General features: G+C 49.1%; 1 protein-coding gene across 2 annotated transcripts in view; it reads left to right on the top strand.

Moving 5' to 3' along the window:
• LOC137431766 (inactive dipeptidyl peptidase 10) overlaps positions 1 to 27899 on the top strand; it is a 707001-nt gene that overhangs the window by 626317 nt on the left and 52785 nt on the right. For both annotated transcript variants that reach the window (XR_010985336.2, XM_068123461.2), the window contains exons 18-20: positions 2002 to 2100; positions 8042 to 8111; positions 13717 to 13911. Coding sequence is in view for 1 of the 2 variants with exons in the window: in XM_068123461.2 (XP_067979562.2) it covers positions 2002 to 2100; positions 8042 to 8111; positions 13717 to 13911 (364 nt within the window). In the remaining variant the exon portion in view is untranslated. The remainder of the gene's footprint in view (positions 1 to 2001; positions 2101 to 8041; positions 8112 to 13716; positions 13912 to 27899) is intronic.

Raw genomic sequence — 27899 nt, 5'->3', positions numbered from 1 at the left:
CCTGATGATATCCCCGTATGAGATCAATTTTCGAAAAAATGACCCGTCCCGCCAGACGGGCGGAGAAGTCTTGGATATGCGGGATCGGGTACCTGTCGGGGGTGGTAGCGTCATTGAGACGGCGGTAGTCGCCACACGGGCGCCATCCACCCCCTGGCTTTGGCACGATGTGCAGTGGCGAGGCCCACGCGCTATCGGAGGGCCGCAAGATGCCGAGGTGCTCCAACGCGTCGAATTCGGCCTTCGCCACGGCGAGCTTCGCTGGGTCGAGGCGGCGGGCCCTGGCATAGACCGGCGGGCCCGTGGTTGGTATGTGGTGCTCGATCCCATGCCGTACTGCGACGGCCGAAAACGTCGGCCGCGTGAGGGCCGGGAACTCCGTGAACAGGCGAGCAAACTCGTTGGCCGCCGGGGCGGCGCATGCCAGCTCGGTCGGCGCGGAGCTGCTCAATGTGCATACCAGGGAGCTGAAGGTTTCGGCGTTGATTAAACGACGCCGTTGGACGTCCACCAGCAGTCCGTGTGCGCAGAGGAAGTCGGCGCCTCGCAGAGCCATGGGCACGTTTGTGGTTACAAACGTCCAAGCAAAGCGTTGGCCGCCGAAGCAGAGGGTGACGTTGCGCGGGCCGAAGGTGCAGATGGTCGATCCGTTGGCCGCAACCAAGGAGGGGCCGCAAACCGCGGATTGCCTGTCCTGGTCAGAGGCGGGTATGACGCTCAGTTGGGCGCCGGTGTCGCACAGGAAGCGCCGTCCGGACGCTTTATCCGTGATGAACAGTAAGTTGCCCGTGTGGCCGGCGCTCATGGCTGGTAATGAACGCCGGCCCGGCCGTTTCCCGGCCTGCCGAAGGTGCATGGGGGTCGGCATGTCCGGGCCTTCTGTCCGAACCTGGCATGATAGTAACACCACGCTTGGTCAGGTGGAGGCCCCGGTCGTCGTGCTGGAGGTGGTCGGCTCGGTGTAGCGGCCGCCAATTGCATCGGCAGTTCGGTCGTCGACCGTGCCGGGTGCTCGGGCACCATGGGTGTTGCGTCGGACGGCGATGGGTCCCATGTCGCCGCTGCGATGCGCTGTCCTGCGGCGGAGATCTTGTCGGCTTCTCTGGCAAGGGCCCGGGGATCTGTGATCGTCGTGCTTGCCAGGGCGAGGCGTACCGGGTTAGGCAGCTGACGGAGGAACAGCTCCCGGAACAGGAATGCCGGAGAGTGCTCGCCGAGCAGTGAAAGCATGTAGTCCATTCGCTCGGAAGGGCGCGTGTCGCCGAGCTCGGGCAGGTCGATCAGGCGCCGTGCGCGTTCCGCCGATGGGAGGGCGAAAGCGTTGAGGAGAAGCTTCTTAATCGCGCCGTATTTGTCAGCGGCTGGCGGGCTCTCGAGGAGGCTCAGGGCGCGGGCCGCGGTGGCCGAACCGAGCGCTGCTACCACATGGTGGAAGCGGGTGTCGTCGGCCGTGATGCCTCGCAGGGCGAACAGGGAATCCGCCTGTGCGAACCAAACCGCCGCGTGAGCCTCCCAGAAGGTAGGCAGTTTAAGGGCGACTGCCGTGTCCATGTCGGTAGGTCACCAATGAAGGAGCTGGGGCTCCCACGTCGATCGGAAGAATGGACGCGACAAAAAGCTGGAATTCATCCGAGTTGCTTTAATCAAACCAAACACTCAGGCACTCTGAAAAGCCCGTTTATCGGGCAGCAATATATATACATATTATCCCGGAGCGTTTGCCCAGGAAAGGCGAGAGGGGGCGTGGCCCAGCGTCCTGGCTGCGGCCTGGCAAGTTGAGGGCGAGCCTGCCCGGGCATGCCCGGGCATGCCCGGGCGTCCCGACCGAGGCCTGGCAAGTTGAGCGCGGGCCTGCCCAGGCGTCCTGGACGAGCCCGGCATGGTGATCGCTCCGCGTCCTTGATAGGTGCAAGGCGATTGTGAAAACCCAGCGGTAGCCGCTACACTTCTACATTTAACCTCACACGATCCCATAATCACAGTGGGAACCTTTTCCACCAGGCTACCTGTTCCTGAACAGAAACTCTGCTGTACAACTCGCCCTTTCCAGCAGACAGATTCCCAGCACAGCTTACCACAACGTCACTCTTGGCGACACAGGTACCAACGAACAAACCTTTCATTACCTATGGACTCATAATTATCCCACACCATTATAGTATTACTTCGTCCCATATAATCTTCACTAAATCCTACATATTGAAGTGTTGGGTTTCTCAATCAGATATTACTTCTTGCATTAACCACATTTCAAGTGATTAGTTTCAGTAAAATGCATTCGGTAATGAAATCCCAATGTTTGTTATTTGTATTGACTCATTGTTTAACTTCACTTTAAAACCACAAAAGAGGAAGTATTATTTAAGCTATATTAAGGGAGGTCATTCTATGCATTAACTGCGTCACTCTCTCCATCTTGATTCTTCGACTGTGGTCCTCTAACTGCTAAATATATTGAGCAATTAAATATACTTATTTGAATTAAACTATATATTATTAATGAAGAGTACTGAGAGATCCAAATACTTGTATATTCACCTTAATCAAAAGTGCAGATCGAAATAGGAGTGTGAATGTTCGGGTGTTCAAGCTTTTGATATATCCAAAAAGAATAGTTCGACATTTTCAAAATCTGCAAACACGACACATTGAATAAAAGGAAATAAACGAGAAAGCGTTCCAAGATGCAAAGCTCATCCAAAATGCATGTCTGCTTTGAACTCAAGCTAAACTTGATGAAAACAACAGCTAAAAAAAAGAAGAAGAGTTGGAGTTCTCCATATTCTCCAAATAACGATTTGTTGAAAAAAGGCTCAAATGGGAGGGGACAAAGCATCTCAAAATGCAAGCGGACAAAATGAAGTGACATGAAAGGGTTAAATAAAAAAAAATAAAACCCGGGAAAAATATGCGATGGATGTGATAATCGCACTTAGTGTGATTTTGCCCTTTGACATTTTGACACAATTATTAAATGATGTTCGCCACAGTTTCATAATAAAGGTTTGTTGAAAATTGATGAAAAAGAACATGTGGTTAAAAAACGTTATGGCACGGACATACACACATGCACACATGTATGCACACACGTAAACACACATGCACACGCACACTCACACACACACACACACACACACGCGCACACACACACACACACACACACACACACACGCATGCACACACACACACACTCACACACACACACACACACACACACACACACATGCACATACATACATACATACATACACAAAGACATACACATACACACACACACACACATGCATGCACACACACACACACTCACACACACACACACACATGCACATACATACATACATACACAAAGACATACACATACACACACACACGCGCGCGCGCGTGCACACACACACACACACACACACACACACATGCACACACACACACACACACACACACATACACACACATGTGCTCGAGATTTCAATATCCCATCTGCCCGCTGAAAAGATTATTACATTCTCACGCTGTGGTGTTTTTTCACAAACAGACCACCTGAATTTGCTTATCTAACAATCAATACATAATATTGTGGCGGACACAAAAGCCCACTGGCGTGGTGACATCATTCCACGCACCAAGTGGGCGGTGGCCACGCCCGAGGGGTAGGCGTGGCCTCATTATATACCCCGGGCGACCAGCCCGGAGGAGTACAGTGTTACAGTGTAGTCTTACAATAAAGACGTTTATATGTTACCGCTTGTCCGCTTCCTCCTTGCTCACAAGCAGCGCGCGTAACGCCGCGCTTTACTGGTGACCCTCGACGTTGGATCTGCCGGAGCGATCCTTCCACACGCGACGCCATCGCCATGGCCGCCTTCGTCAAACTTCCGGAATTTTGGGAGGCTCAGGCCGAAGTCTGGTTCGTCCAGGCCGAAGCCCAATTTCAGCTTCGGCACCTCACCGGCGATGACACGCGCTACTGCCACGTCGTCGCCTCCCTCGGGCCCGGCACGGCCGCTCGAGTTGTGTCCGTCCTTCGCCACCCACCGGACGGCCACAAGTACGAGGCACTCAAGCGGCTACTCCTAGCCACGTTCAGCCTCACGGACGACGCACGGGCCGATCGCCTCCTGGATCTCCCCGAGCTCGGTGAGACGCGCCCGTCGGTCCGAATGGACCATATGCTGTCACTGTTGGGCGACGAAGCCCCCGGTTCGCTATTCCGGGCGCTTTTCCGTCGCCAACTTCCAGCGCAGGTTCGCCTCGCGTTGGCCGGGACCGGGCTAACGGAACCCCGAGCATTGGCGGCCGAGGCGGACAAGTACTTCGCCGCTTCGGACACGCGGGCGAGCGTTGGCGTGGCCGTCACGGCCTTCGACGCTGCTGTTCCACAGCATCATCTTCTACAGCACGCTGAGTTTCAGCAGCATGCTGATACACACCTCGTGAACGCCGCCACGCCCCGCCCACCGCCGCGGCGAAAACCGCCACCGCGGGGAAACCCGTCGACTCCACCGGCCTGGCGGAGCCAGCCGCGCTCCTCCAGCTCCACCACCTGGTGCTGGTTCCACGCCAAGTTCGGCCACGAAGCTCGGCGGTGTCATCCGCCGTGCTCCTTCAACGGGTCGGGAAACGCCCGGGCCGGCGCTCAATTGTGGCGATGAGCGCCGGCCGTTCGAGCAGCCTGCTGTTCATAACGGACACCTTCTCCGGGCGCCGTTACCTGTGCGACACGGGAGCACAGGTGAGTGTCATTCCCGCCGGCACGTCAGACAAGCACGCCGCGGGTGGGGGCCCCGCGCTGCTTGCCGCGAACGGGACGCCCATCCGTACGTACGGAAAACGCTGCCTCTCTCTGCGGTTTGGAGGGCAGGTTTTCCGATGGACGTTCGTCACCGCCGACGTGCCCATGGCACTGCTTGGCGCGGACTTCCTGTGCGCTAATGGGCTCCTGGTCGACGTCAAGCGCAGACGGCTTGTCCAGGCCGAGACGTTCAGCTCGCTCGCATGTGCGTTGCCCAGCTCAACGAGCGGCTTGCCAAGCGGCTTGCCGAACGATTCGGTTCCGGCCACGTTGGTCTGTACGCTTCCGGCAGCGGACGCATTCACCCGCCTCCTCGCCGGCTTCCCGGCCCTCACGCGGCCCACCTTCTCGGCGGGGGCCGTCAAGCACGGGGTGGCCCATCACATCCCCACCGTCGGGCCACCGGTCTACGCCCGGGCACGCCGCCTCGAGCCGACGAAGCTGGCGGTGGCAAAAGCGGAGTTCGCTACGCTGGAGCGACTCGGCATCGTTCGGCGCTCAGAGAGCGCTTGGGCGTCGCCGCTGCACATCGTGCCGAAGCCCGGCGGGGGATGGCGACCGTGCGGGGACTATCGCCGTCTCAATGACGCCACGACTCCCGACCGCTACCCCGTCCCCCACATTCAGGACTTTTCCGCCCGTTTGGCGGGCAGGTCCTTCTTCTCGAAGGTGGACCTCATACGCGGCTACCATCAGGTCCCCGTCAGGCCGGAGGACGTCCCGAAGACGACGGACATCCAGCACGTCGCGGGGAAGGACAACCCGGTGGCGGATTGCCTTTCCCGGGCCGTCGCCCACGCAGTCCACCTCGGCATCGACTATGCCCGGATGGCAGCGGACCAGGCCACTGACCCCGACGTCCAGGCCTTGCGGACCGCCGTCACGGGCCTCCGCGTCACCGAGGTGCCGTTCGACGGCGCGGGCGCGGCCCTCTTGTGCGACGTCTCCCTCGGGCGTCCCCGCCCCATTGTGCCCGCGGGCTGGCAGCGCCAGGTGTTTGACGCCATCCACGGCCTGTCCCACCCGGGCGCGAGGGCCTCCCAAAGGCTGATCGCCGACAAGTTCGTCTGGCATGGCCTCCGGAAGGCCGTCCGCGGCTGGGCCAGGACATGCCTCGTGTGCCAGCGCACCAAGGTGCACCGGCACACCCAGGCCCCGTTGGCCCCGTTCACGGTGCCGGAACGCCGGTTTGACCACGTCCACGTGGACCTGGTGGGACCTCTGCCCCCCTCGCGGGGTTTCACCCACGTCCTCACCATGGTGGACCGCACCACCCGGTGGCCGGAGGCCGTGCCGTTGGCGTCCACAACGGCGGCCGATGTCGCGCAGGCTTTCATCGCCACCTGGGTCGCCCGGTTCGGCACCCCCTCAGACATCTCATCCGACCGCGGCCCCCAGTTCACCTCGGAGCTCTGGGGGGCGGTTGCGCAGGGGCTCGGGGTCCGGCTGCACCGAACCACGGCCTACCACCCCCAGGCTAACGGCCTGTGTGAGCGATTTCACCGCTCATTGAAGGCCGCGCTCCGGGCCACCCTCCGCGACGGCGGCTGGGTCGACAGGCTCCCCTGGGTCCTGCTGGGCCTCCGGACGGCGCCCAAGGAGGACCTGCGCGCATCCGCGGCGGAGTTGGTCTTCGGGCAACCGCTGCGGGTGCCGGGCGAGTTCCTCCCCGACTCCACGGCACCATGGTCCGCGGCACAGCAGCGCTCCGCTCTGCAAGAGACCGCCCAGAGGTTCGCCCCGGTGCCAACGGCATGCCACGGGCACCCACCGACGCACGTCGCCCCGGAGCTTCGCACGGCGGAGTACGTCTTCGTCCGCCACGATGCCCATCGGACACCACTGCGGCCCCCGTACGACGGGCCTTTCCGCGTGCTGGAGACCGGGGCGAAGCACTTCACCCTGGACATCGGCGGTACTCCTGACCGCGTTTCGGTAGACCGCCTCAAGCCGGCCCACCTCGATGTGGACCATCCACCGCCAGTGGCCCAACCCCCACGTCGGGGCCGCCCTCCTGCGGGCGGACCCCCGGCACCGCCCAGCCCCGCCGCCACGCCGCCCCCCGGTCCTGCACCCATCCCAGGAGCAGCCAGGGGCATCCCACCTGGCATCCCTGCACCCCGGACGCCGCCGATCGCCAGGGGGCGCTTCGGCCGGGTCATTCGTCTGCCCCGCAAACTGGCCCTCCAGGTGCGCGGGAATTCTGGGGGGGCGCGTGTGGCGGACACAAAAGCCCACTGGCGTGGTGACATCATTCCACGCACCAAGTGGGCGGTGGCCACGCCCGAGGGGTAGGCGTGGCCTCATTATATACCCCGGGCGACCAGCCCGGAGGAGTACAGTGTTACAGTGTAGTCTTACAATAAAGACGTTTATATGTTACCGCTTGTCCGCTTCCTCCTTGCTCACAAGCAGCGCGCGTAACGCCGCGCTTTAATATCATCCAACTATCAGCAGTGGCTCACACTTGGACACAAAAGACTCACATCATATCGATTAAAATAATACGCTTGTCAGTTGTCACGTCTGTCTGTCCCTCCGTCACAAATATCGTGAGATGACGGAATCTCGCGAGATTGTGAATTGAACGTTGTCTCGTCGTTATTTAATTCAAAGGTTTTATCCATGTATCATGAAGAAGACAATTAATTTAGGATCATTTATTAACACAATAAACTACTCACACTCATTTGAGAGTGGTAATTGCACGGAATTTCGGGGGGCACACTGTATTTCGTCAGATTGTGAATGAAGGTAGATTTTTAATGGGGTGAAAGGGGAGGGGCGGACTTGAAAGGGGAGGAGCTTGAGGACTTGCGGGGGTGGGATTTAAGTTTTATTGTTGTTCAGAGGTTGATGCCAATTGTTGTTGGGGGAGCGAGGGTGTTGATTTCATCAAGTACCGGTAACTATTCTTTGCATAATGTTGAAGTTACTTTCTACATTATGCGAAATTTCCGCGGGTACCTGCTCGTCGGTATATATGAAGTGAAGATAAACTTTTAACAATCCACTCTAAAATGCATTAGCAAGATAAACATCACTATCCTCCTTCCTCAAGCATCTTTTACAATTTTCTTGAGCAGTGTGAAGTGCTTCAATCCAGCCCTGTACTCGAGGAGCTTGGCTCCTTGTTCGGCAGAGGACATGCAACTTTTATTTAGCTTGCACGAAGTGAAAAATGTAAAGGATATTGTAACAAACGAGGAGACAACAACCTCGATTGACCTGAAAACTCTGTTGTGGCCGTAGTGGTGAATTTGCGGCTGACTCTTCCGCCGGGATTCTCGGAGGACCTCTTGCACCCGCTTCTCCTTTACATGTGAGTACCCAGATTACCTTTTGATGATCTTCCGGAGTGTTCAATGCTTTGGGTATACTGTTTTGTTGTATTGTTTTTTTATGCTTCTGGGGGCATTATGTTTTCGGGGTGTCCGTCGGGACAATTAATGCACGGGCTAAACCTCGTTTTTCTCAGCAACCACATGTCTGATTGAGACCAAACTTTCAGGGTAGGAGTGACACCCATGCAGAATGTTTTTTTGATAATTTTGACGTCATACGTCACGTGGTATGGCAGCCATCTTGGATTGAAAGCAAATAAAAAAAATTTATTTCTCGGAAACCGCTGAATGGAAAAAATTTGAAACTTGGCACATTGTCAATACTCCCAATGGGGAACAAAAGCATGATAATGATGACATAGGTGAAGTGGTATACCAGCCAAAAATGTTTTAATGGAATTCCTTATCCTAAATATAAGCCTGGTGTTGGCTTAGCGGTTAGGGTGCCTTCTTGGGATCCGAGGATCCTGGGTTCGTAATCCCGGTCGATCGCTGAATTAACGCCAGGGGGGTTGACTCAGCCTGTCATCCTTCCGAGGTCAGCAAATTGAGTAGCAGCTCACTGGTAATTCCCTGTGTGTTGCAAGAGGCAACTAACAGGGTTGACGGCAGGAAGGGCATCCGACCAATATAACATTGCTTCAAAAATGCATCCGGCCAATATAACATTGCTTCAAAAAGGAGACCACGGTGCCCAAAATAGGCCAACCCTTGCTCTGTGGGGAATAATGGCCTCTAAATGTGGTTGTTCCTTATCCTAAATTTCTGAAATTGCATGCGCATGATTTATGACCCATTTGTATTGAAATATTAAATTTATGGCATCATAGGTCACATGGTTTTATTGAAATATTAAATTTATGACATCATAGGTCACATGGTTTGTCAGCCATATTGGATTCACCCTAAAACCTTAAAAAAAACATCTTCTCCCAAACCACCAAATCGATTGACTCAAAACTTTACGTGTGCCATTGACTAGGCATGTCGATTAAAAAATGGTCACGAAAATATCATTGGTCACATGGTGTGGCAGCCATATTGGATTGAAATAAAATATTAAATAATTATATCTCTGAAACCGCTCACCCTATCGATGCAAAATTTAGCAAATATCATCTAACACCATTGCTGCATATACTTTGAAAATGATGATGTCGTAGGTCATGTGGTTTGGCAGCCATCTTGGATAGAAAAACGAACCTTATCCGATCAACACGAAACTTCTTAAACGTGAACCCCTACCCAGGCATATGTAGAGTGTACATTTTTAAGATCATATGTCATGTGGTATGGCAGTCATATTAGCTTGAAAGCCGATATTTTTTTTTAATCCCTTCTCTGAAACTGCTTCACTGATCGATGTGAAACCTGTCATGGCTGGTGAAAATGTGATACTTGAAAGCAGCTGAAGGGATTTATATTCAAACTTGTTTCTTTTTAAGGCAGTGAATAATGGCATCTGCCCATTGTGGGACTTTGCGGAGGCATATTGGCGACACAGTCGCATTGTTCTAGTTTATTGTTGTTTTTAGTTTTTTTTATTGTTTTTTTATTGTTTTTTAAGTATTGTTTTTATTGTTGGGTTTTTGGACCAGGAACACATTGTGACAGCATCTATTCAACAGCATATCAATCACTGCAGTAATTCCTGCATGTTGTAAAATCTTTCCTTGATTGATGTCTTTGTCATCAATATGGCCTTGTGTTAGCAATTTTAGCATAGTCTTTGTTGGTATAACTAGCTTCCTGGAATAATACATAGTATAGACTACAGAGGATGGCTTGGAGACAATTTGGAGCACTTGCTAATTACATTTTTCAGATAATTACAAAAATGAATGAAAAATTAATGTCAGAAGGACTTTCAGAAACAAGTCCAAAAACAGAAGAGCGAATTATGACGTCATTTACATCTTTTTTCTCAGTACTGTTTATCGGCACGACAATCTAGATCTAGAAGGAAGGATATATTAGGTATATTCTTTGAAATTGTATTGCAATGATACATTTCAGTAGTTTGTGTGTTATGCTTAGGTAGAAGTAGGCATTTTGCTTGGGAGACCAATTTATTGTTGACTGGAATTGTTGAAATATACAAAGTTATTGTTGGAAACAAACTGACACATTGTCTTGTCCCACTTTGGGCCCGTTTATTTAATAAACTTGCAAATACGGGATATTTTATGCCTTCCCTTCTCCCGCCCCACCCCTTATTCCTTCCCCCTTCTCTCAGACTTTACCATCCTTTAACCTAAAATATCCTAATTTCCTCTATTTTCCATCATCGCATCTCCTCCAATACATTACGCCATGTTGGTAAAAAAAGAAACCCAGACATTGTTGAACTTTCCATTTTTAATTATACAGGATTTACCAAGATTTAAGCCTCTTTTGATGCATTGTTTCTTTTTATTGTATGCAATTTACCTTGTGTAAGTGACCGCCTAGTAAAAGGGTTTCAGCTTCTTCTTCTTCTTCTTCTTCTTCACAATTTCGATTACCATTGTGTAGAAAGGGTCAAAAAAATTAAGTCCATCGACCCATACAAATATTTTCAAGTGTCTGTGCATTTGTGTGTTTGATTGTGTTTGTGCGTTTGTACGTTATTTTTTAATGGCCAAACCATAGCACCACAACCAATTTTTTGGTGTAGATACTTCAGAATCCGGGCAAGGTTTTAAGCTACAGCATGTTGGCCATGACGTCCGCTTTGAGGCCACCAAAGACTGCTATAAAGTGTATATTGAGATGTGGGGTCAGGCAATGCTTCTGCCTTCCCACAAGCAAAAGGTAACCACCATGAGGGAAATAACTCCTTAGCTTTTCAATGTCCAACGCGTCCCGAAACCATTACCTGGAAAGCTCACCCAGCCTGACAATGCCAGGTGGCCCCTGCTAGTGTTGAAGTTGTTGAAGTTGACATCTATATGTTGAAGTAGCCGGATTTCTCCGTCCATCCACCCCTCTTTCTGTCACGCTCTTTTTGCTTAGATGTCGTTCCTGTGTTATGTCTAGCACTAGGCCTTTATGGACGTGCACATCATTCCAGCATCCAGCACTCAACCCATCCCGTTGCTTTGCTGACGTAGGTTGAACACCATAACTCATATATCTGACTCTATCTGACATCCATAGGCGACAGTCTGAATGCCCATCACTTGGTGGATTTAGTAAGACTAGTGGAGTCACCTGTGGGAATCCCACGAGCAAGGAGGTGTATCGTTGCGATCGGTGCAGCCGTTTTTGCGGTACCCGGGACAATAACATTAGGCGGGGGTCCAAACCTGAAAATGCTGGAGACCAAAACTGAAATTGGAAAAACAATATAGCCTATTTTACTCCAGGGGGTCCCAGGATTACCCACCCAAAATTTCGTTTGCGATCGGTTCAGCCGTTTTTGAGGTACCTGGGAACGGACGGACAGATGGATGGATGGACAGACAGACGGACGGACATTTGGTGAATTATAATAAGATGGCGGTGTAGTAAGACAACCTTACATCTGGGACACCACTATGTCTAGCGCTAGGCTAGGCCTTTAGATTTGTGTGTTATTCATGACTCAATGAGAATTGCATTTTTCTACTTCAAAGAAAAAACACGACATAGCGTCTGACCCCTGGGAACATAAAACTAATTCATAAAAATGTTTTTTGGCGAATATGTGTGCGTATTGCTAAGAATGAACCCTGGGTTGTTATTTAAATGTTTTGCAAATATTGACCTTCAGTAAACTGTATTACTGTAACTAGCAACGGTACCCGCCCTATGGGCGGGGCTTCAATTGGGAGGCCCAAATGAAAAGGCAAAGTATCAGAAATTGAAGGCTTTTTTTATTTTAAACGATTTATATAAACATCCGTTAAATCATATCAACATGCAAATCATCAAAATCTAAACAGTATTTGTAGAATTTCAATAAAAGCCACATCACTGTTCATTTCGGCAAATATTATTCCATCGTGTTTGGAAAAACTGGAAAATTGGAAAATTGGGGAAAAATTGGAAAAACAATATAGCCTATTTTACTCCAGGGGGTCCCAGGATTACCCACCAAAAATTTCGTTGTGATTACTTCAGCCGTTTTTGCGGTACCTGGGAACAGACGGACAGACAGACATTTATTGACCTAGTGAGGTACCAGTGGGAGGCCAGAAGCAAACAGACAAAACGGCGAATGCTAAAACATGAAACCAATAATTTCCACATTCCTGTAGCACCTTCAGTCACACAACAGACATGGACAGCAAGTTCGTGAAGGACTTCCATGAAAAACGTACCCGTTTACAAACAAATGGGTACGTTTGTTCCATATCCAGTCAATGGCGAATCTGCATATGGCAATCCGCGAATTTCACGTTTAGAAAGTAGAAACCGTCATGGCATTTCGTCATTCACTTGAACTCGATATCTCTTTTTTCATTCCAAACAGCATACCTCCAATCACAAATTAAATAACATTAATAAAAAATAAATAAACTTTTAACAACATTCGTGACATAAACAAATATTTAAATCCTGATGTGAAGTTCTGTACGGTTTGGTGAATACAATTACGAATTCAAAATCGTAATTGTATTCACTCAATTCCAATCATCAATTGATACTTTAACAAAATACTGTTTTAAATGATGGTTTTATTGGGATATTATCAAACCAGCTCATTGCCGTCATCTGTCCACTTCTGGATTCGTGAAAGGTTCGTAATTCATCAGGATTTTCCTCAATTCCGCAATGAAATGTTCATGAAATACTGTTTGGCCGTTTTTAATTTTCATGTCATGTTCTTTTGGTGAATTATCGTAGGATTTTACTGCAAGGGTTCCGGGAAATCGTTGCGATGGGTGCAGCAGTTTTTGCGGTACCCGTGACAATAACATTATGCGGGAGTCCAAACCCGAAAATGCTGGAGACCAAAGCTGAAATTGGAAAAACAATATAGCCTATTTTACTCCAGGGGGTCCCAAGATTGCCCACCCAAAATATCGTTGCGATCGGTGCAGCCGTTTTTTGCGGTACCTGGGAACAGATGGACATTTGATGAATTATAGTAAGATTATGGTAAGATGTAGCATACACAAGTTATGTTGTTCAACTGCCGTTAGTGAAACGACTGGTTCATTGCTAATGTATATAAATTGACAACTGCATTAAATGATTGCACACAGTAATATAAAAAGTTAAGTTCATTTCAAATCGACCGCACAGCAACTGAAGGCAATTTCACATGTATAGAAAGGGCTAAATACAGGTTAATGAAACCACAAGGAGTAGCTCAGTTTATGATAATTTCCAAGAATGGTATGAGTCGATGTACCTGTCCAGCATTTGCTTGATTTAAATCTGCATAATTTGAAGTTGTAGCTGAATGCTAGTAGTAATGTATGTAGTGTAACCACTTCACAGCCCTGGTCACTCTGATAAATCATGTATGCAATGAGAATATATTTCATTTCTTCATCGACCTTTTTCTTGCATCCTGCATCTCATTACATTTAACAATTACTCCGTTTAGTTCATCATTAATTGCCATCGTTCTGCTGTTTTCTCTGCCACATTTCTTTCAACCCTTCCCTACAGTGTGGCAGACCCTGGAGGGCAGAGTACTGATCACTTGTTTAGCCTTGCCTGGGAGACTGCATTGAGTAGTGAGCAGGGGGCCGTGGTGGCAAAGATGGATGGGCATGGAACATGTTGCCATGGCAGCAGCTTCTTACATGCCACACATCGTCGACTTGGAGTCCTTGAAGAAAGCGACCAGCAGACAGCATTGAGGTGACTCTGCTACCGAACTGTTGTCTTTGAAAAATCATCCTTAAAAGGAAATAAATAAATAATGATGGTATTGTATTTGCAGAAAAATATTGAAATGGGGTATTTTTTTAATCCTATATATATATATATATATATATTTACTTGCTTATTTATTGATCTGACAATCTTTACGTTACTACTGGTAGTAGTAATAGTACTATGCCACCCCTGCTGCTGCTCCAGCATCAGCTACTATTACTACAACTACTACTACTACAATGATAGCTTTAATTATTCATCGTACCCACACACAGACTGTGAATACTCCTTATAGGGTTGCATGGGGAAGGTTTTTGGCCCAAATCCTTCATAAACCAACTGGCCAGGCCTGACATTCAACTAAGCAGGTGACAGGAATTTGTAATTTGTTTAGGATACCACCAACAACTCACCTATTCTTCAAGAAAAACACCGTGGGATTTTTAACGTTCACAAACTAATGCTAGTATCTGGGACGTCCAGATTAACGTCCATCCGAAGGACGGCACACACGTTGATGAATCACCCTGCCTGTGAAAAACTGGGTTGACTGTTTATTGCTGGGACGGGATTAAAACCCAGGCTAGACAGCTTAGAGGCGGGTGTGCATATATCTTGGCTATCCTTCAAGCCATATACAGTGCTGTATATTGTTACGGATGTCACATCTGAATGACTCCAAGAGGGCGGCATGTCCTGAAAGACCACAGATGCCGTCTGTAACCCTTAACTCTCTCTGGCTGAATCCGAGCGCCGAAAGTTGGTTTACCATGCCAGTGAATGAAGTGTGACATATGGCGAACAGTGTCGGCGACTACGCGGCGGTTAATTATTTGGCCGAGTGAACCAAAGCCGCGTGCTGTATTACATGGGCTACCATTATAACTAGCACACCCACTCACTATGGGAGTGGCAGGAAGGGTCATTCCTCTTTGGGGTATATAGATTACAGTAGATATAGTGTCGGGTCTCAAGAACATTGGGTGTGTGTTCATTTCCCAAGTTTCTTGTGGAGAGATCGCCAAGTGGTTTAAGCATTCAAACAAGCACTCCATTCAAAACCATTAAGGAACAGCTGCTTGGCAAATGAGCACAACCCGTGCTTCCTCCCTTTCAGTTTCGTGTTAAACAGCAGGAAAAGTGGGTTTCATTGGTGGTTTTCAAAACCAAACCTTAATTGGTGGGTTTGAAAAGGCCGCTACGAAAAACACCACTTTAGCGGCAGGAAGGGTCATGTTATTTACTCAACCCTTGTGGGGTATATAGATTATAGTAGATCTTCGCTCAGTTCTGTAAGTAAAACTTACCTCACGGATGTCGGGATTCCTCCAAATTTCTTTATTTAATGTTCTAAACGGTATTAGCGACTGTTTAAAATGCTAATCACGTGTTTGTGGTTTATAATATTTTTACTTCTGTTGCAGGCCGTTGCTCCCACAAAAACGCCATGATAAGCTATTTATAAACGTTGACACGGCATTTGTTTAAGGAGGAAAAACCCCTTGGGGATGTGAGACATTATTAGTATTAATATGGTTTTGTAATAACAATAATATTCTGCTATTATCATTTGTTTTGTTATTAGAAGCGGCCTTGGAAAAATGACACGATAAAGCTCGCTTAACATGGATATACACCTCAACGTGCAACCCCATTGGTGGCAATGTTGGGGAAAACCCGCTTGGGGGAGAAAACCCCCTGGGGGAAGTGGGACATTATTAGTATTAACATTGTTTTGTAATAAGATTAATATTATGCTTTTATCATTAGTTTTGTTATTAGAAGTGGCCTTGGAAAAATGCCACAATAAAGCTAGCTTAACATGGATATACACCTCAACACGCAACCCCATTGGTGGCAATGGTGGGGAAAACCCGCTCGGGGGAGAAACCCCCTTGGGGAGGGGGGCAAATGAATGCGCTACAACCTTCATTGTGTAACACTTAGTCATCCTGTCAAATTTGGTTGAGATTGGATGAGTAACGACGGAATGTATTGCGGTGAAAAAATCATCAGACAGACAGACGCCAAATTGCTTATTTTAGTATGACTGGTAGACCCACTCACTACGGGAGTGGCAAGCGGGGTCATGTTATTATCCTTATTATTATTGCCAATTATTATTACTTTTACTTATGTTGGATTAGGCCTTTGAAAGGATCAGAACATGCATGACATTACAACATCTTAGATGAGGTCATTGAAAGGATGTTTGGTTTACAATATTTTTACTTCGTGTAGAAGCCTTTGCTCCCACAGAAACGTCATTAGAATATATTTATACACATTATCACTACAGGAAAAACCCCCTTGGGGAAGTGAGAATTATTAGTATTAATATTGTTGTGTAATAACATTAATATTATGCTATTATCATTTGTTTTGTTAATAGAAGCAGCCTTGGAAAAATGCCATGATAAAGCCAACTAAACACGAATATACACCTCAACACGCAACTCCATTGACGGCAATGGCGGGGAAAACCCACTCAAGGGAGAAAACCTCCTTGGGGGAGGGGGGGGGGGGGAAATGAATGCGCGACAACCTTAATTACCTTCGCAAAAGCGGAAGGTTATGTTTTGATCGCTGTGTATTTATTTGTATGTCTGTGTGTGTGTATGTTAATCGCATAACTCAAAAAGTATTCAACCGAATTGCATGAAATTTGGTGGGATGATTGGTTATTATACGGGACACATTTGATTAGATTTTGGGAAACAGATTTGCTCAAATTCTGACTATTTTTAACTCGATCGTATTTCACTCAAAGTTATGAGCGACTGAAGAAGAAGATGTCCATCCAGGACGTCATCACTATAACGCGATCTCCCGCGATCATTTCAACCTCAAAAAAAATTATAATTGCAGATTTGTCAAGAGATGAGGCATATTAACAAACGAATGAAACAGATTTGCTCAAATTCTGACTATTTTTAACTCGATCGTATTTCACTCAAAGTTATGAGCGACTGAAGAAGAGGATGTCCATCCAAGACGTCATCACTATAACGCGATCTCCCGCAATCATTTCAACCTCAAATGAAATTCAAATTGCAGATTTGTCAATCGGGGAGGCATATTAACAGACGAATGAAACAGATTTGCTCAAATTCTGATTTTTAAAAATGGATCGCATTTCACATAAAGTTTCACATCGCATACACTCCCATGCCAAGTACAGAACAGTAGCTGCGGCGAAGGTATGCGCTCTACCGAGTGCCCGGATTCTAGTTGTTTAACCCTTAGTCATCTTGTCAAGTTTGGCAGAGATTGTATGAGTAACGATGGAATGTATCGCAGTCAAAAAAATCATCAGACAGTCAGACAGACAGACAGATGCCAAATTGTGTATTTTAGTATGATGATGATATGCCGTACAGGCCGAACCTGTCCTCGAAGCGGTCGAACCTGTCGTCGAAGTGGTTGAACCTGTCATGTGTTTTTACACATGGACAGCTGTACGTTGCAGTGAGTAGAGTAGGAGACCCACGCGATCTGCGCATCTTTGCCAATCACAATGAAATCCAGATAGGGAGAGGAACTGCACATGCTGCAGGCCGACTAACCCCGCTATGTTGTTGATACTGAGATCATATAAACTCAGGAGCAGATCGAGAGTGAAACCTGGAGGGTTAATAGCTCCCAAGAAAACGTTGCTTTAAAATATAAATGTTGTAAAATGAGTACCAACTCACTAGGGCCTCTCTCAAGGAGGTTGGTGGCAGGATTTGCACTCCGGCCGCAGTGGTGTGTGTCGGGATGGTGCTGAGGTCACTTTGATAGTGTTGACTAACTGACCAACAAAAAGAATAAACCAGGGTCTAAACGCAATCTCTTCACTTCCCATGGTGACAGACAGCTTGGAGACTTAGAGTACTTCAAAATAATTTAATACTTACATTATTTGCTAACTGGTATCTCCACCCAGGTCATACTATCCCCTTCAACTAAAGTATCAAACAAGTCCAGCTAAGCCGCTGTTGGACTTTCGGTTTTGTTTATAGTCTATCAGCTGTGGGTATACGGGACCTTCCTCCTGGTTAGGGTCCACCAGTGGCATCTCCTGATCGGCCCAGATGTGCCAGACTGTGTCACACGAGGGGGAACAGCGGTTCAAGGGGTCCAGCATCCTCTATAATAATCTTTGCCCCTGGAAACTGTATCACTTGCTTCCTCTCTGCAGCAGTTAGCATGAGCCTGAAGTTATGGCATGCGAATGTTGGTGCAGTGAATTGTGTTAAATGAGGTGATGTTTGCAAATGTGTAATGATGCCAGTGAGTGATGTGAAGTGTATGGGAATGTTGGAAATATAGAGAAACAAGGAGATAGACATGGAGGTGAAAGGAAATAGAGAAATGGGGATATAGAAAAGGGGGAGAGAGGTGGGGAAAACCCTATCATCCACGTGTGCAATGCATATTTTTTATTTTTTTATTTTTTTGTATACTGAATCTAGGCTCGTGAAAGAGCTAACATTTACTTCACAAACAAATCAACCAGACAAACAAAATATATAAAAAGAGTGAGTGGAAGACAAGATGGGGAGAGAAGGGGAAGCACACAAACACAACATTTGAGAGCAGGGAGATGTGTGGAAGGGAGAGGGCTTGGGGGGAGGAGGCGTGGGAAGGGGGGGGGGGGGGAGGGAGAAGTATAAAACACAAGGACACCAATGACTTCCTGGACAGAAGTTGGTATTTCAAAAAAGTGGAATTGGGGTGAAATTAGCGGGGGTAGAAAAGATCAAGGTTATGGATGGGGGAAGATAAGAGATGGTGGTGAACAGCTGTTTTAAAGACTTGGAGGGTGGAGTGGGATTGAAGAGAGTGAGGGAGTTTGTTCCAGAGGCGGGAGAAAAGAGGAATGAAGGAGTGAAGGTGAGCAGAGAGTCTTGATTTTGGCAGTTTAACCATAAGAGGGTTGCAGGCAGATCTTGTGCGACCTGTAGGAATATTTGCGGGACAGAGCCCAGAGAGAGCTGGGGGGGGGGCAAGGCCAGAGAGGAGTCGGTAGAAGACGGAAAGACCACCAACCTGCCTGCGGTGAGTGAGTGAGAGGCCCTTGGAGTTAGCCTCATCGCGGGAGATTCCAATGATTCTGAATGCTTTGGTTTCAACAGCGTGAAGGCGAGCTAGGTGTGAGGCAGGAGCACCAGCCCAGAGGGGAGAGCAGTATTCCATTGAGCTGTGAATGAAAGCCTTGTATGTGGTGAGGAGCTCAGGTGTGCCAAGGAAGGACTTCGCACGATGGAGGATGCCCAGTCGGCGACTGGCTTTGGAGGCCAGATTTGAAATGTGGTTTTCCCAGGAAAGATCATGGCAGATAGTGAGACCCAAAAGCTTGAGTGACAGAACTTATTGGAGAGGATTATTCAGAAAGTGGATGGGAGGGTTGTCCAGTCGGTCTTTTTGGAGAGACATCGTAAGAGTGTGAGATTTGTCAGGATTGAAAGACATGTTCCACTTGTTTGCCCAGTCTGTGATTTTGTCAAGGTCTGCAGAGAGTGAGGAGGCTGCAGACTGCTGATCTGAGGGATGAAGAATGGAGCGACAGAGAGTAGAGTCGTCAGCAAAGAGATAGAGAGGATTTTCAAGAGATTCAGAGAGATCATTGATGAAGACCAGAAAAAGCACAGGGCCTAGAACACTGCCTTGGGGAACTCCAGCCTGAACAGGAAGGGGAGAAGAGAGAATTCCATTCAAGGCCACATGTTGACAGTGACCAGAAAGGAAGTCCGCAAGCCATGCATGGAGGTTTCCATGGATACCATACGAGGAGAGTTTGATGAGCAGGGCGGGGTGCCAGACCGTATCGAAGGCACGTGATATGTCAAGGGAGACTGCTCTAATTTCCTGTTTGGCATTGAGGACCTCCATCCATTGTTGAGAAAGCAGAAGCAGCATGTCCAGAGTAGAGTGACCTGGTCTGAAACCAAATTGATGATCAGAGATCAAGCCATTGGAGAAGAGGAAAGATTTCATATCTGAAGCAATGATGGATTCCATGACTTTGCTGATAATTGGGAGAAGGCTGATTGGTCTGTAGTTGCTGGGATCTGTTTGTGTACCTTTTTTGTGCAAAGCGGTGATGTTCGCAGATTTCCAAGCAGATGGAAGATGACCTTGAGCAAAAGAGAGGGTGAAGAGAACAGAGAGAGGGAGTGAAAGAGCGGAAGAACAGGATTTTAGGACCCGTGGGCTGATGCCGTCAGGTCCAGTTGCAGAATCCGAGTCGAGGGTTGACAGAAACTTTTCCACCTTGTCAGGAGGAAAGGACACAGAGTCCAGGAGCAGCTGGGTACGACTGGGTACGGTGGGTACAGAGAGGGATGGGTTTGGGACACAAGATTTAGAGGCAAACACAGAGTTGAGGCATCCAGCTTTTTCACCTGCGGAGTCAGCCGTGTGGCCATTTGAGGTGAGGGAGGGGATGGAGGGGGAACAAACACCAGAAACAGATTTGACCAGACACCACCAGGATTTGGAAGAGGGAGACAGATAAGAGAGTTCGGTCCTGAGAACGGAGAGATATTGTTTCCTGGCTCTCCTGGGGGTGGACACACACTTGTTTCGGGCTTTGTGTAAAGGAAATGAGATTTCCTTCCGTTGGATTTGCTTTCCAGGAGACGAAAGCAAGTTGTTTCTGGGCAATAGCCTCACCACAAGATTCTGTGTACCATGGACGGGAGGAAGGGTATGACAACTGAAGACGAGATGGGATAAATCTGTGCATGAGAGAGAGCAATTTACTTTGGAAGCATTCCCAAGATGAGTTGATGTCAGAGGCGGTAGAGATGGGAGACCAGTCCAGATGATTGATGGCTGCTTGAAGACCGTGCCAGTTGGCCTGAGTGAAATGCCAGACTCGACGACGCTGAGGATGCTCTCTGAGAATGGTCAGAGAGATGTCCACTTTAACAAGCACATGATCAGAAGAGCCGATTGGAGCAGAAGAAGAGCAGCAGACATTTTCAGGGAAGTTAGTCATAACCAAGTCCAGAAGAGAAGATGCTCCGTTGACTGAAATCCGGGTCGGGAAATTGACAGATTGTGTCAGTCCCAGTGAGTCACAGAAGTCCTTTGCTGAAGAGCCATGGCTGGTGAGAGAGGTACCCACACCCAGCCAACTGGCATGGTGACAGTTGAAATCACCACATATGAGGAAGAGAGAGTTGGGATGGGTAGATCGAAGTTGGTCCATATTCTCAGACAGCGAGATGTAGATGGAGTCATCACTGTTTGGTGGACGGTACAACACACATATGAACAAAAGGTGGGAGCGAAGGGGAAGCCGTAGCCAAAGGTATTCCTGGGGGTGAGGTGGAGAGAGGGCAGTGCAGGGCGAGTGAGGAAGAGAGCTTTTTATAAAGATAGCAACCCCACCTCCAGGACGAGGCTCAGGTCTATCATACCGGAGGAGGGAGTAACCTGGGAGAGATACCAAGGAATCAGAGACATCATGAAGGAGGAAAGTTTCTGTTAAGCAGATCACGTCTGGTTTGTTAGAAGCAACCTGTATGGAGAGATCAGACAAGTTTGAGCGAAGGCCCCGGATGTTTGAGGTCCATACTGTTAAGGAAGAGGAAGGGGGAGCATCGGATACAGAACAGGGGGGGGGGGGGGGGAGCGGTAGGGTAAGATGTGGAAGAGGAGGAAGAGGTAGGGAGAGCTGTTGAAGGTGTGTCAGAGATTACAGAATAGCTTGGAGAAAGGGAAGAATGGGGCGGACAAAAGGTTTGATGGTGATTGGGTGAGGCGCAGTGAGGTGTTATTTGATGAGGGGGAAGAGTGAGGCAGAAGGTTGAGGGAGATGAAGGTGAAAGTTGGAAGGGGGAAGAAGCGGGGAGGACGCTTTGAGGAGGAGGGGTGAGAGGAGAGTCTAGGAGGGGAGGAGCGAGGGAGAGTCTCGGAGGGGAGGGGTGTGGGGGGAGATTTGAAAGGAATGGGTGATTGGGAAGATTTGGAGGGATGGGGCAAGGGGGAAGATTTGAAAGAGATGGGTATGGGGATGATTTGGAGAGGAGGGGCAAGGGGGTAGATTTAGAGGGGAGGGGTGATGGGGAAGTTTTGGAGGGGAGGGGTGATGGGGAAGTTTTGGAGGGAAGGGGTGATGGGGAAGATTTGGAGGGGAGGGGCAAGGGGGAAGATTTGAAAGGGATGGGTGATGGGGAAGATTTGGAGGGGAGGGGCAATGGGGAAAATTTGAATGAGATGGGTGATGGGGAAGATTTGGAGGGGAGGGGCAAAGGGGTAGATTTGGAGGGGAGGGGTGATGGGGAACTTTTGAAGGGGAGGGGTGATGGGGAAGATTTGGAGGGAAGGGGTGATGGGGAAGTTTTGGAGGGAAGGGGTGATGGGGAAGATTTGGAGGGGAGGGATGATGGGGAAGTTTTGGAGGGTGGGGTGAGATTGGATTTTGAAAAGTGTACGATTAATGGGAAACGAACATTTATTGCAAAATGAGTTTCTTGAGACCTTCGAGTCAAAAATACGTTTGAGGACGCTGAAGGATGGGTGGAGTGCTGGAGAGTTTAGGGAATGAATGAAAGATGCACTATAAGAGATGGATTTTTTTTTTGGAATGAATAGATTTGGTGAGCAAGTCGAAAACATCCTTTTATAGAAGAAGAAGAAAAGGTGTTATAGAATATGACAGAATACAGTTCTTCAGGGGACAGATTAGACATTTTTTAACAACGTGATCACGTGATCACAAACAACGTGGTCGAAGAACGAACGAACAAAAAAGAACAACGAATAAACGAATAAGAACAGAGAAGGAAATATTTTTTTGGTTTTTTTTTTTGAGGAGATTTTAAAACAAGGAAGTTTGGGGTGAAAAGCCCGGGAAAACCAGAGACCAGAAAGTAATTGCAGCGCGATCGAAGAACCACTGAGACAAGAACAAAGCCTCAAGCCAAGGTCGGACACGGTAGCCTACTACACTAGGCCTCAGAATACGCGATACGAAAGACCGACGATTCTGTACACAGGTATGAAAAACCAACACCAAGAATACTATTAAAGACACACCAATAGTTACATACACCGAGAGAAAGATACAGTCTCGACAAAAACACAATTGTGAAAAGTTACTTAACTTCGAAAGCGGAGCGCATGGACAGCTTTGAAGAGAAGAGACCTCCAATCTTGCGCATGCGCAGACGATCGACCACATAAATACAATTTACCCAACATATTGTTACGGATCTCAGATTACGGCAGTCCCCTTACCGAGGTGGGGTTCAATCCCCTCGTCTATTACACTGGCCGACCGAGTCCGAGAAGATATAGCGCTCCTCTGCGGGGTTGAGGTTGACCAGGGTGACTGGTCAATGGAGTCCCAAATACCTTTGCCAACCTTGCCTCAAAGCAGGGCGCTACTTCTGCCCGAGCCACGGACAAGATGGAATTTTGCCGAGGGGTTTAGCAATCAGCAGCTCGAGCCGTTAGCAGAAAGACTAACCCGATTCTGAGGGTTCCTATATCGTGCCACCGATATTCAATTGGGGACAGGACGCAAGCGATCGGATGAGAGGAACCAAAGAATAAGAAGGGTGAAGGAAGAACAAATATGGTTTATTAACTACCTAAAAGAGGAAACGAAAGGCAAGAAGAATATACAGAAGAGGGAAATAAAAGGACATAGGGCAAGCTTATCTAAACAGTCTTAACTTAGCACGACCCCAGGACAAACAGACAGACGCACACGGAATGGTAGCTGGTAGGGGAGGAACGTCCAGGCAGATGGGTCCAGGCAGGTCGACTCCGTCCAGGCTCCGGGTCCGCGGATGAAGAACTGCAGGCAGCTTCGCGTAACGTTGGCGCGTGACCGGAACTTACAAATGCGAGGGGCTGGAATGCGCGTACGTATAGCGTGCCGAATGCTCTCAAAACCAACGGCAGTTCGTGTCAAACGATCGTCCCAAGCGATCCTCCGCGCAATGTTCTTATCATTCGCCGCCTCTGCGCTGTTCTCTCCTCGTCTGCCGATTAGCTGCCGATCTCCCCCGCATCTGCCTATCTCCCCCGCATCTGCGTGAAAGGGTTTTGCGCTCGCGCTTTTATCACAAGTCTCGCGTATCAAGCCGCGTCCACTTCGCTCCGCCTACCGGTGAACACGCCTCGGCCCGGATTGGTCACGAGGGTTCATTGGTACCTCCCCTTGTGATGCGTTGATGGGGCCACGCCTATGTTCCTGGCCGCTCCTCCCTTCTTCTCCCACTCTGACTGCGTGCGTAATGTTGTCTTGCTGTGGCTGGCAGAGTAGCGCAATATGTTGTGGAGGGCAGTTTACGCCGCAATATGAATGGAATGGGAATTTGTGAAGGGGGCTAGGTTATTTGATTAATACAACGCAGAGTCAAACTATTGGGAACAAATCCTTACCTGAAACACATACTAATGAAATAACTAAGAAAGAAGCCTCTGGTGTGCTACGTGTTGCTCGTGGCCTAACTAGGGTGCGATCTTTTAACGATACAAAGGTAATATTTACAAGTTGTTATATACAGTATTTACTAGTGAAGGGTTCTCAAAACCGCAACACGGCACCCTCTTTACCTCCAGGGCCGTCCCGGCCCGAAATAACTTTAACTTAGTGTGACACTCAGGTGTGGTAACCCTCTACTATTAACTTCACCCTGAGTGCGACATTTTTAAAACAACTAAGTATGTCCCGCCTGCTGCGTTGCATTCTATCGAACTGAATCACGCCCACAGGATAACCGAATCACGGAATTGTCTTCAAAACTACACATTGACGGTGGTGAGCATTATTTACAAAGACACTGGTTGGTATTTACAACGCGAACCCAGGACCTGTCTTTTGGGAAACAAAAGAAGATGTTTTGAGAAGAGGAAAGGCATGCACTGCACTACACTGATATCACCAGCACCAATAAGCACCAATATTCAAAAAGCACCAAAAGCACCATCTGGTGCACAGTCATCACATTTCCATATAATAAGCAATGATGCTCAGCAGATGACGTCTTCTCTTCTTTGCCGATGTTTCTGGGCGACTTCTTGCTTGCTGCCTAGTTGGTGCTGAAAGGGCACAAAATGCATCCACTTTTTAATTATGGCCAGCAGGGGCCAACTAAGGGTGGTCCACCTGCATGGCTTAAGTGCCACCGTGACCATCGTCCGCAAGCAAGATTCCCAGCAGTGATGCCATGCCCCAAAACGTGGGGTCCATAAGTGTGGTGCTCAGCCACAGACCTGTGGTCCATATGGTGGTGCTCAGCCACAACAACGTGCGGTCCATGAGTGGGGAAGGAAGACAAAGCAGGGTTAGCGGGGTGCAAGGGCGCAAGGGTACACATCAACACAAGGTAATGCAGAGGTGAGGTGCGCAGGAGAGCGAGCCGAGAAAGCTCGTCCCTACCGTACATCCCCCCCCCCCCCCCCCTGTCACCTAATCCACCCTTGCCCTTACCCCGTATTTACACAATTTTACAAATTCGTCGCTAACGTCCTGTCTTCCCCATATCTCCCCTCTATACCAAATATGTCAACAATCCCTCTACCAAATTTGCCATCAATCAATTTATCATCAATGCCTCCTAAGGAGGAAGAGATGGAACATAACCAGCACAATGTCACCCCCATGTCATGATGCGTCTTACATACCAGACATTTGCAAAAAACGGTGGTGTGGAGTCCTGTCACACTGGTGAGTGGATGTAGATGGTGCAAAGAGATTCCAATCCTAACTATACTCTAAATGACTTTAACACTCTTTACTCTACCCGGGGTCTTTCTCTGCCAATTCATTGGCCATCTTACACTATGTGGTTCTAAGAACCGAACTCCCATTGACCATACTGTGGTGCTCACCAATTTGGGGTCTCACTCCCCTGATTCTACTCCCTGTGCCCTCGCACAATTTCCGGGCTGGGTCGTGTGGCGCTCCCAGCAGGTCCACTCACCTGCACACCTCCGCCACTGCAGTTGTCTCCGAGCTTACCTGCTCCTTACCCTAACCTACCTGGGGAAGGCCCTCTGGCGCTCTCACCCCCTACCGCCCTCTCTGGCGTCGGGCTACTCGGGTCCGTCCTCCGGATCCTCGGGCCCCATTGAACAACTCTACTGGTTCCCAGAGCCTACCTGCGGCCTCACCTGGCCGACATACTAACAGTGGCGGAGTGCTCAACCAATCACACTCACTAACAGGCCACATGCCCAGCCAATTGACTCCTCTAATGCACCCAACACAACACTTCCGTGCAACTACTCGCACCACAGATGCCAATATCCAACCACAATTTACCTACTCCCTCTACCTACTTTTAAACTACCCTGCCCGGGTACTCGTGAAGGGGTCCATCTTCCCCATCCACTCCTTTTGCACCAACCACTCCACTCCACATATTCCACACTACTCACTCCACACCATCCATTCCATACTCCATTCCATCTATTCCGTACTCCATTCACTCCATACCAGCTATTCCACACAACCATTCTTCATTCACCTGTACTTTCACACCTTGTGCCCACACACCTGGTGGCACTTGCACACCTGGTGGCACCTGCACACCTGGTGGCACTTGCACCCTCCTTCCCTCCAGGCGCATTCATTCAATACAACGCACAATCACACCTTTCACAATACTCTGCTCAATCACTTCCTGCACACACACTGCATCATCTAAGCTGACTACTCCCTTCTAAGATTCGTGCTTCCCAGTCGCCCCTTATACTATTGCACTCCCTCGTCATTATAATCCACTAATCTGCTGCGTCCCCTCTACAGGTACAATGTCACTACTTAAATCTACAGTCCCCTATGGTCACTCTAGATACCTAACATTATAACCTAACCCTCCCGGGCTAGTTTTCACAGCCATACCCCATAAAACTATCGCTCCATTGCCCCCATGATGTGAGGTGAATGGTAAAGCTACCATTCGCCATCACTATCGCCATTACTATCGCTATACAGTCCACTGTCTCGAGCCTCGGTGTGTCATTACATCAATAAAACCCGGCTTCGCAAAGCCGAGCAATGAATATGGGTGGTTTGTCTCCTGCAGGTTGGGTCCATCCGGCATCCGATTCAGGGGAGGAGGTTTGCTCGGGCCAAGGCTCCAAGCACCATCCCGGCGCGGGGCCTTGCGCTCCCAAGCGTGATGGCCCAGCCTTGCCCAGGTGGAACGCCGCCACCACAAGGGGGCGCCATTCGGACCCCTCCTCCTTCCTCTCGAACCGGGCTGCCCGCTTTGCCCTGGCAAAGCGCGGATTCGACCGTGCAGGGCGGGGCCCAGCCCGAATCGTGCACGATGCTCCGAACAGGAGTAACGCGACACCGATCCCCGCCGGTTCCCGCAACACACACCACCCGGCACGGACCGGGAGCTCGCGTTGGCTAAACGTCGGCCTAACCGCTGCCCCGGTCAACGTCAATGCCTTATTCGCATGCTCACATCCACACGCAATCCGCTCTCTGCTCATACATCCCATACACTCCGTCAATTCCACCACCGCACTCTGTTACACACCACTCGCTGTTCGCACACTTCATTAACACACCTCCTCGCGCCCACTCCTCGGTTACATCCTCTGTAACAACCATGGGTGTGCAATCCCTCATCGCACACCAAATCACACGCTTCACCACCAACTCAGGTATGCCTCCTCGCACACGCTCCTCAACCATTCCAGGTGTGCATTCTGTCTCACACTCGGTATCACTCCCATACTCTGTCGTGCACTCTCCCTCGCACTCCGTATCACTCTCGCGCTCTGGCGCCATTCGCACACGTGCGCTGTTCACCTTTACACACCTTTTCCTCACCCGCGCGCCATTGCCATTCACACAGCGCACCACGGACCTTTTACGAGCGCCCGGGTTACGCCTGCATCCCAAGCGCGTGAAAATTATTTTTGCACCAAAAACTTTCCTGCAAAATCTCCCCGCACAATATACAGCCCGAATCACCTGGGCGCTTCTTCTTCCTCGCTCC

The sequence above is a fragment of the Myxine glutinosa genome, chromosome 7 (assembly GCF_964187855.1).
Source record: "Myxine glutinosa chromosome 7, kmMyxGlut1.1, whole genome shotgun sequence".
NCBI classification, from domain to species: Eukaryota; Metazoa; Chordata; class Myxini; order Myxiniformes; family Myxinidae; genus Myxine; species Myxine glutinosa.
This window is presented reverse-complemented; position numbering and strand designations above follow the sequence as displayed.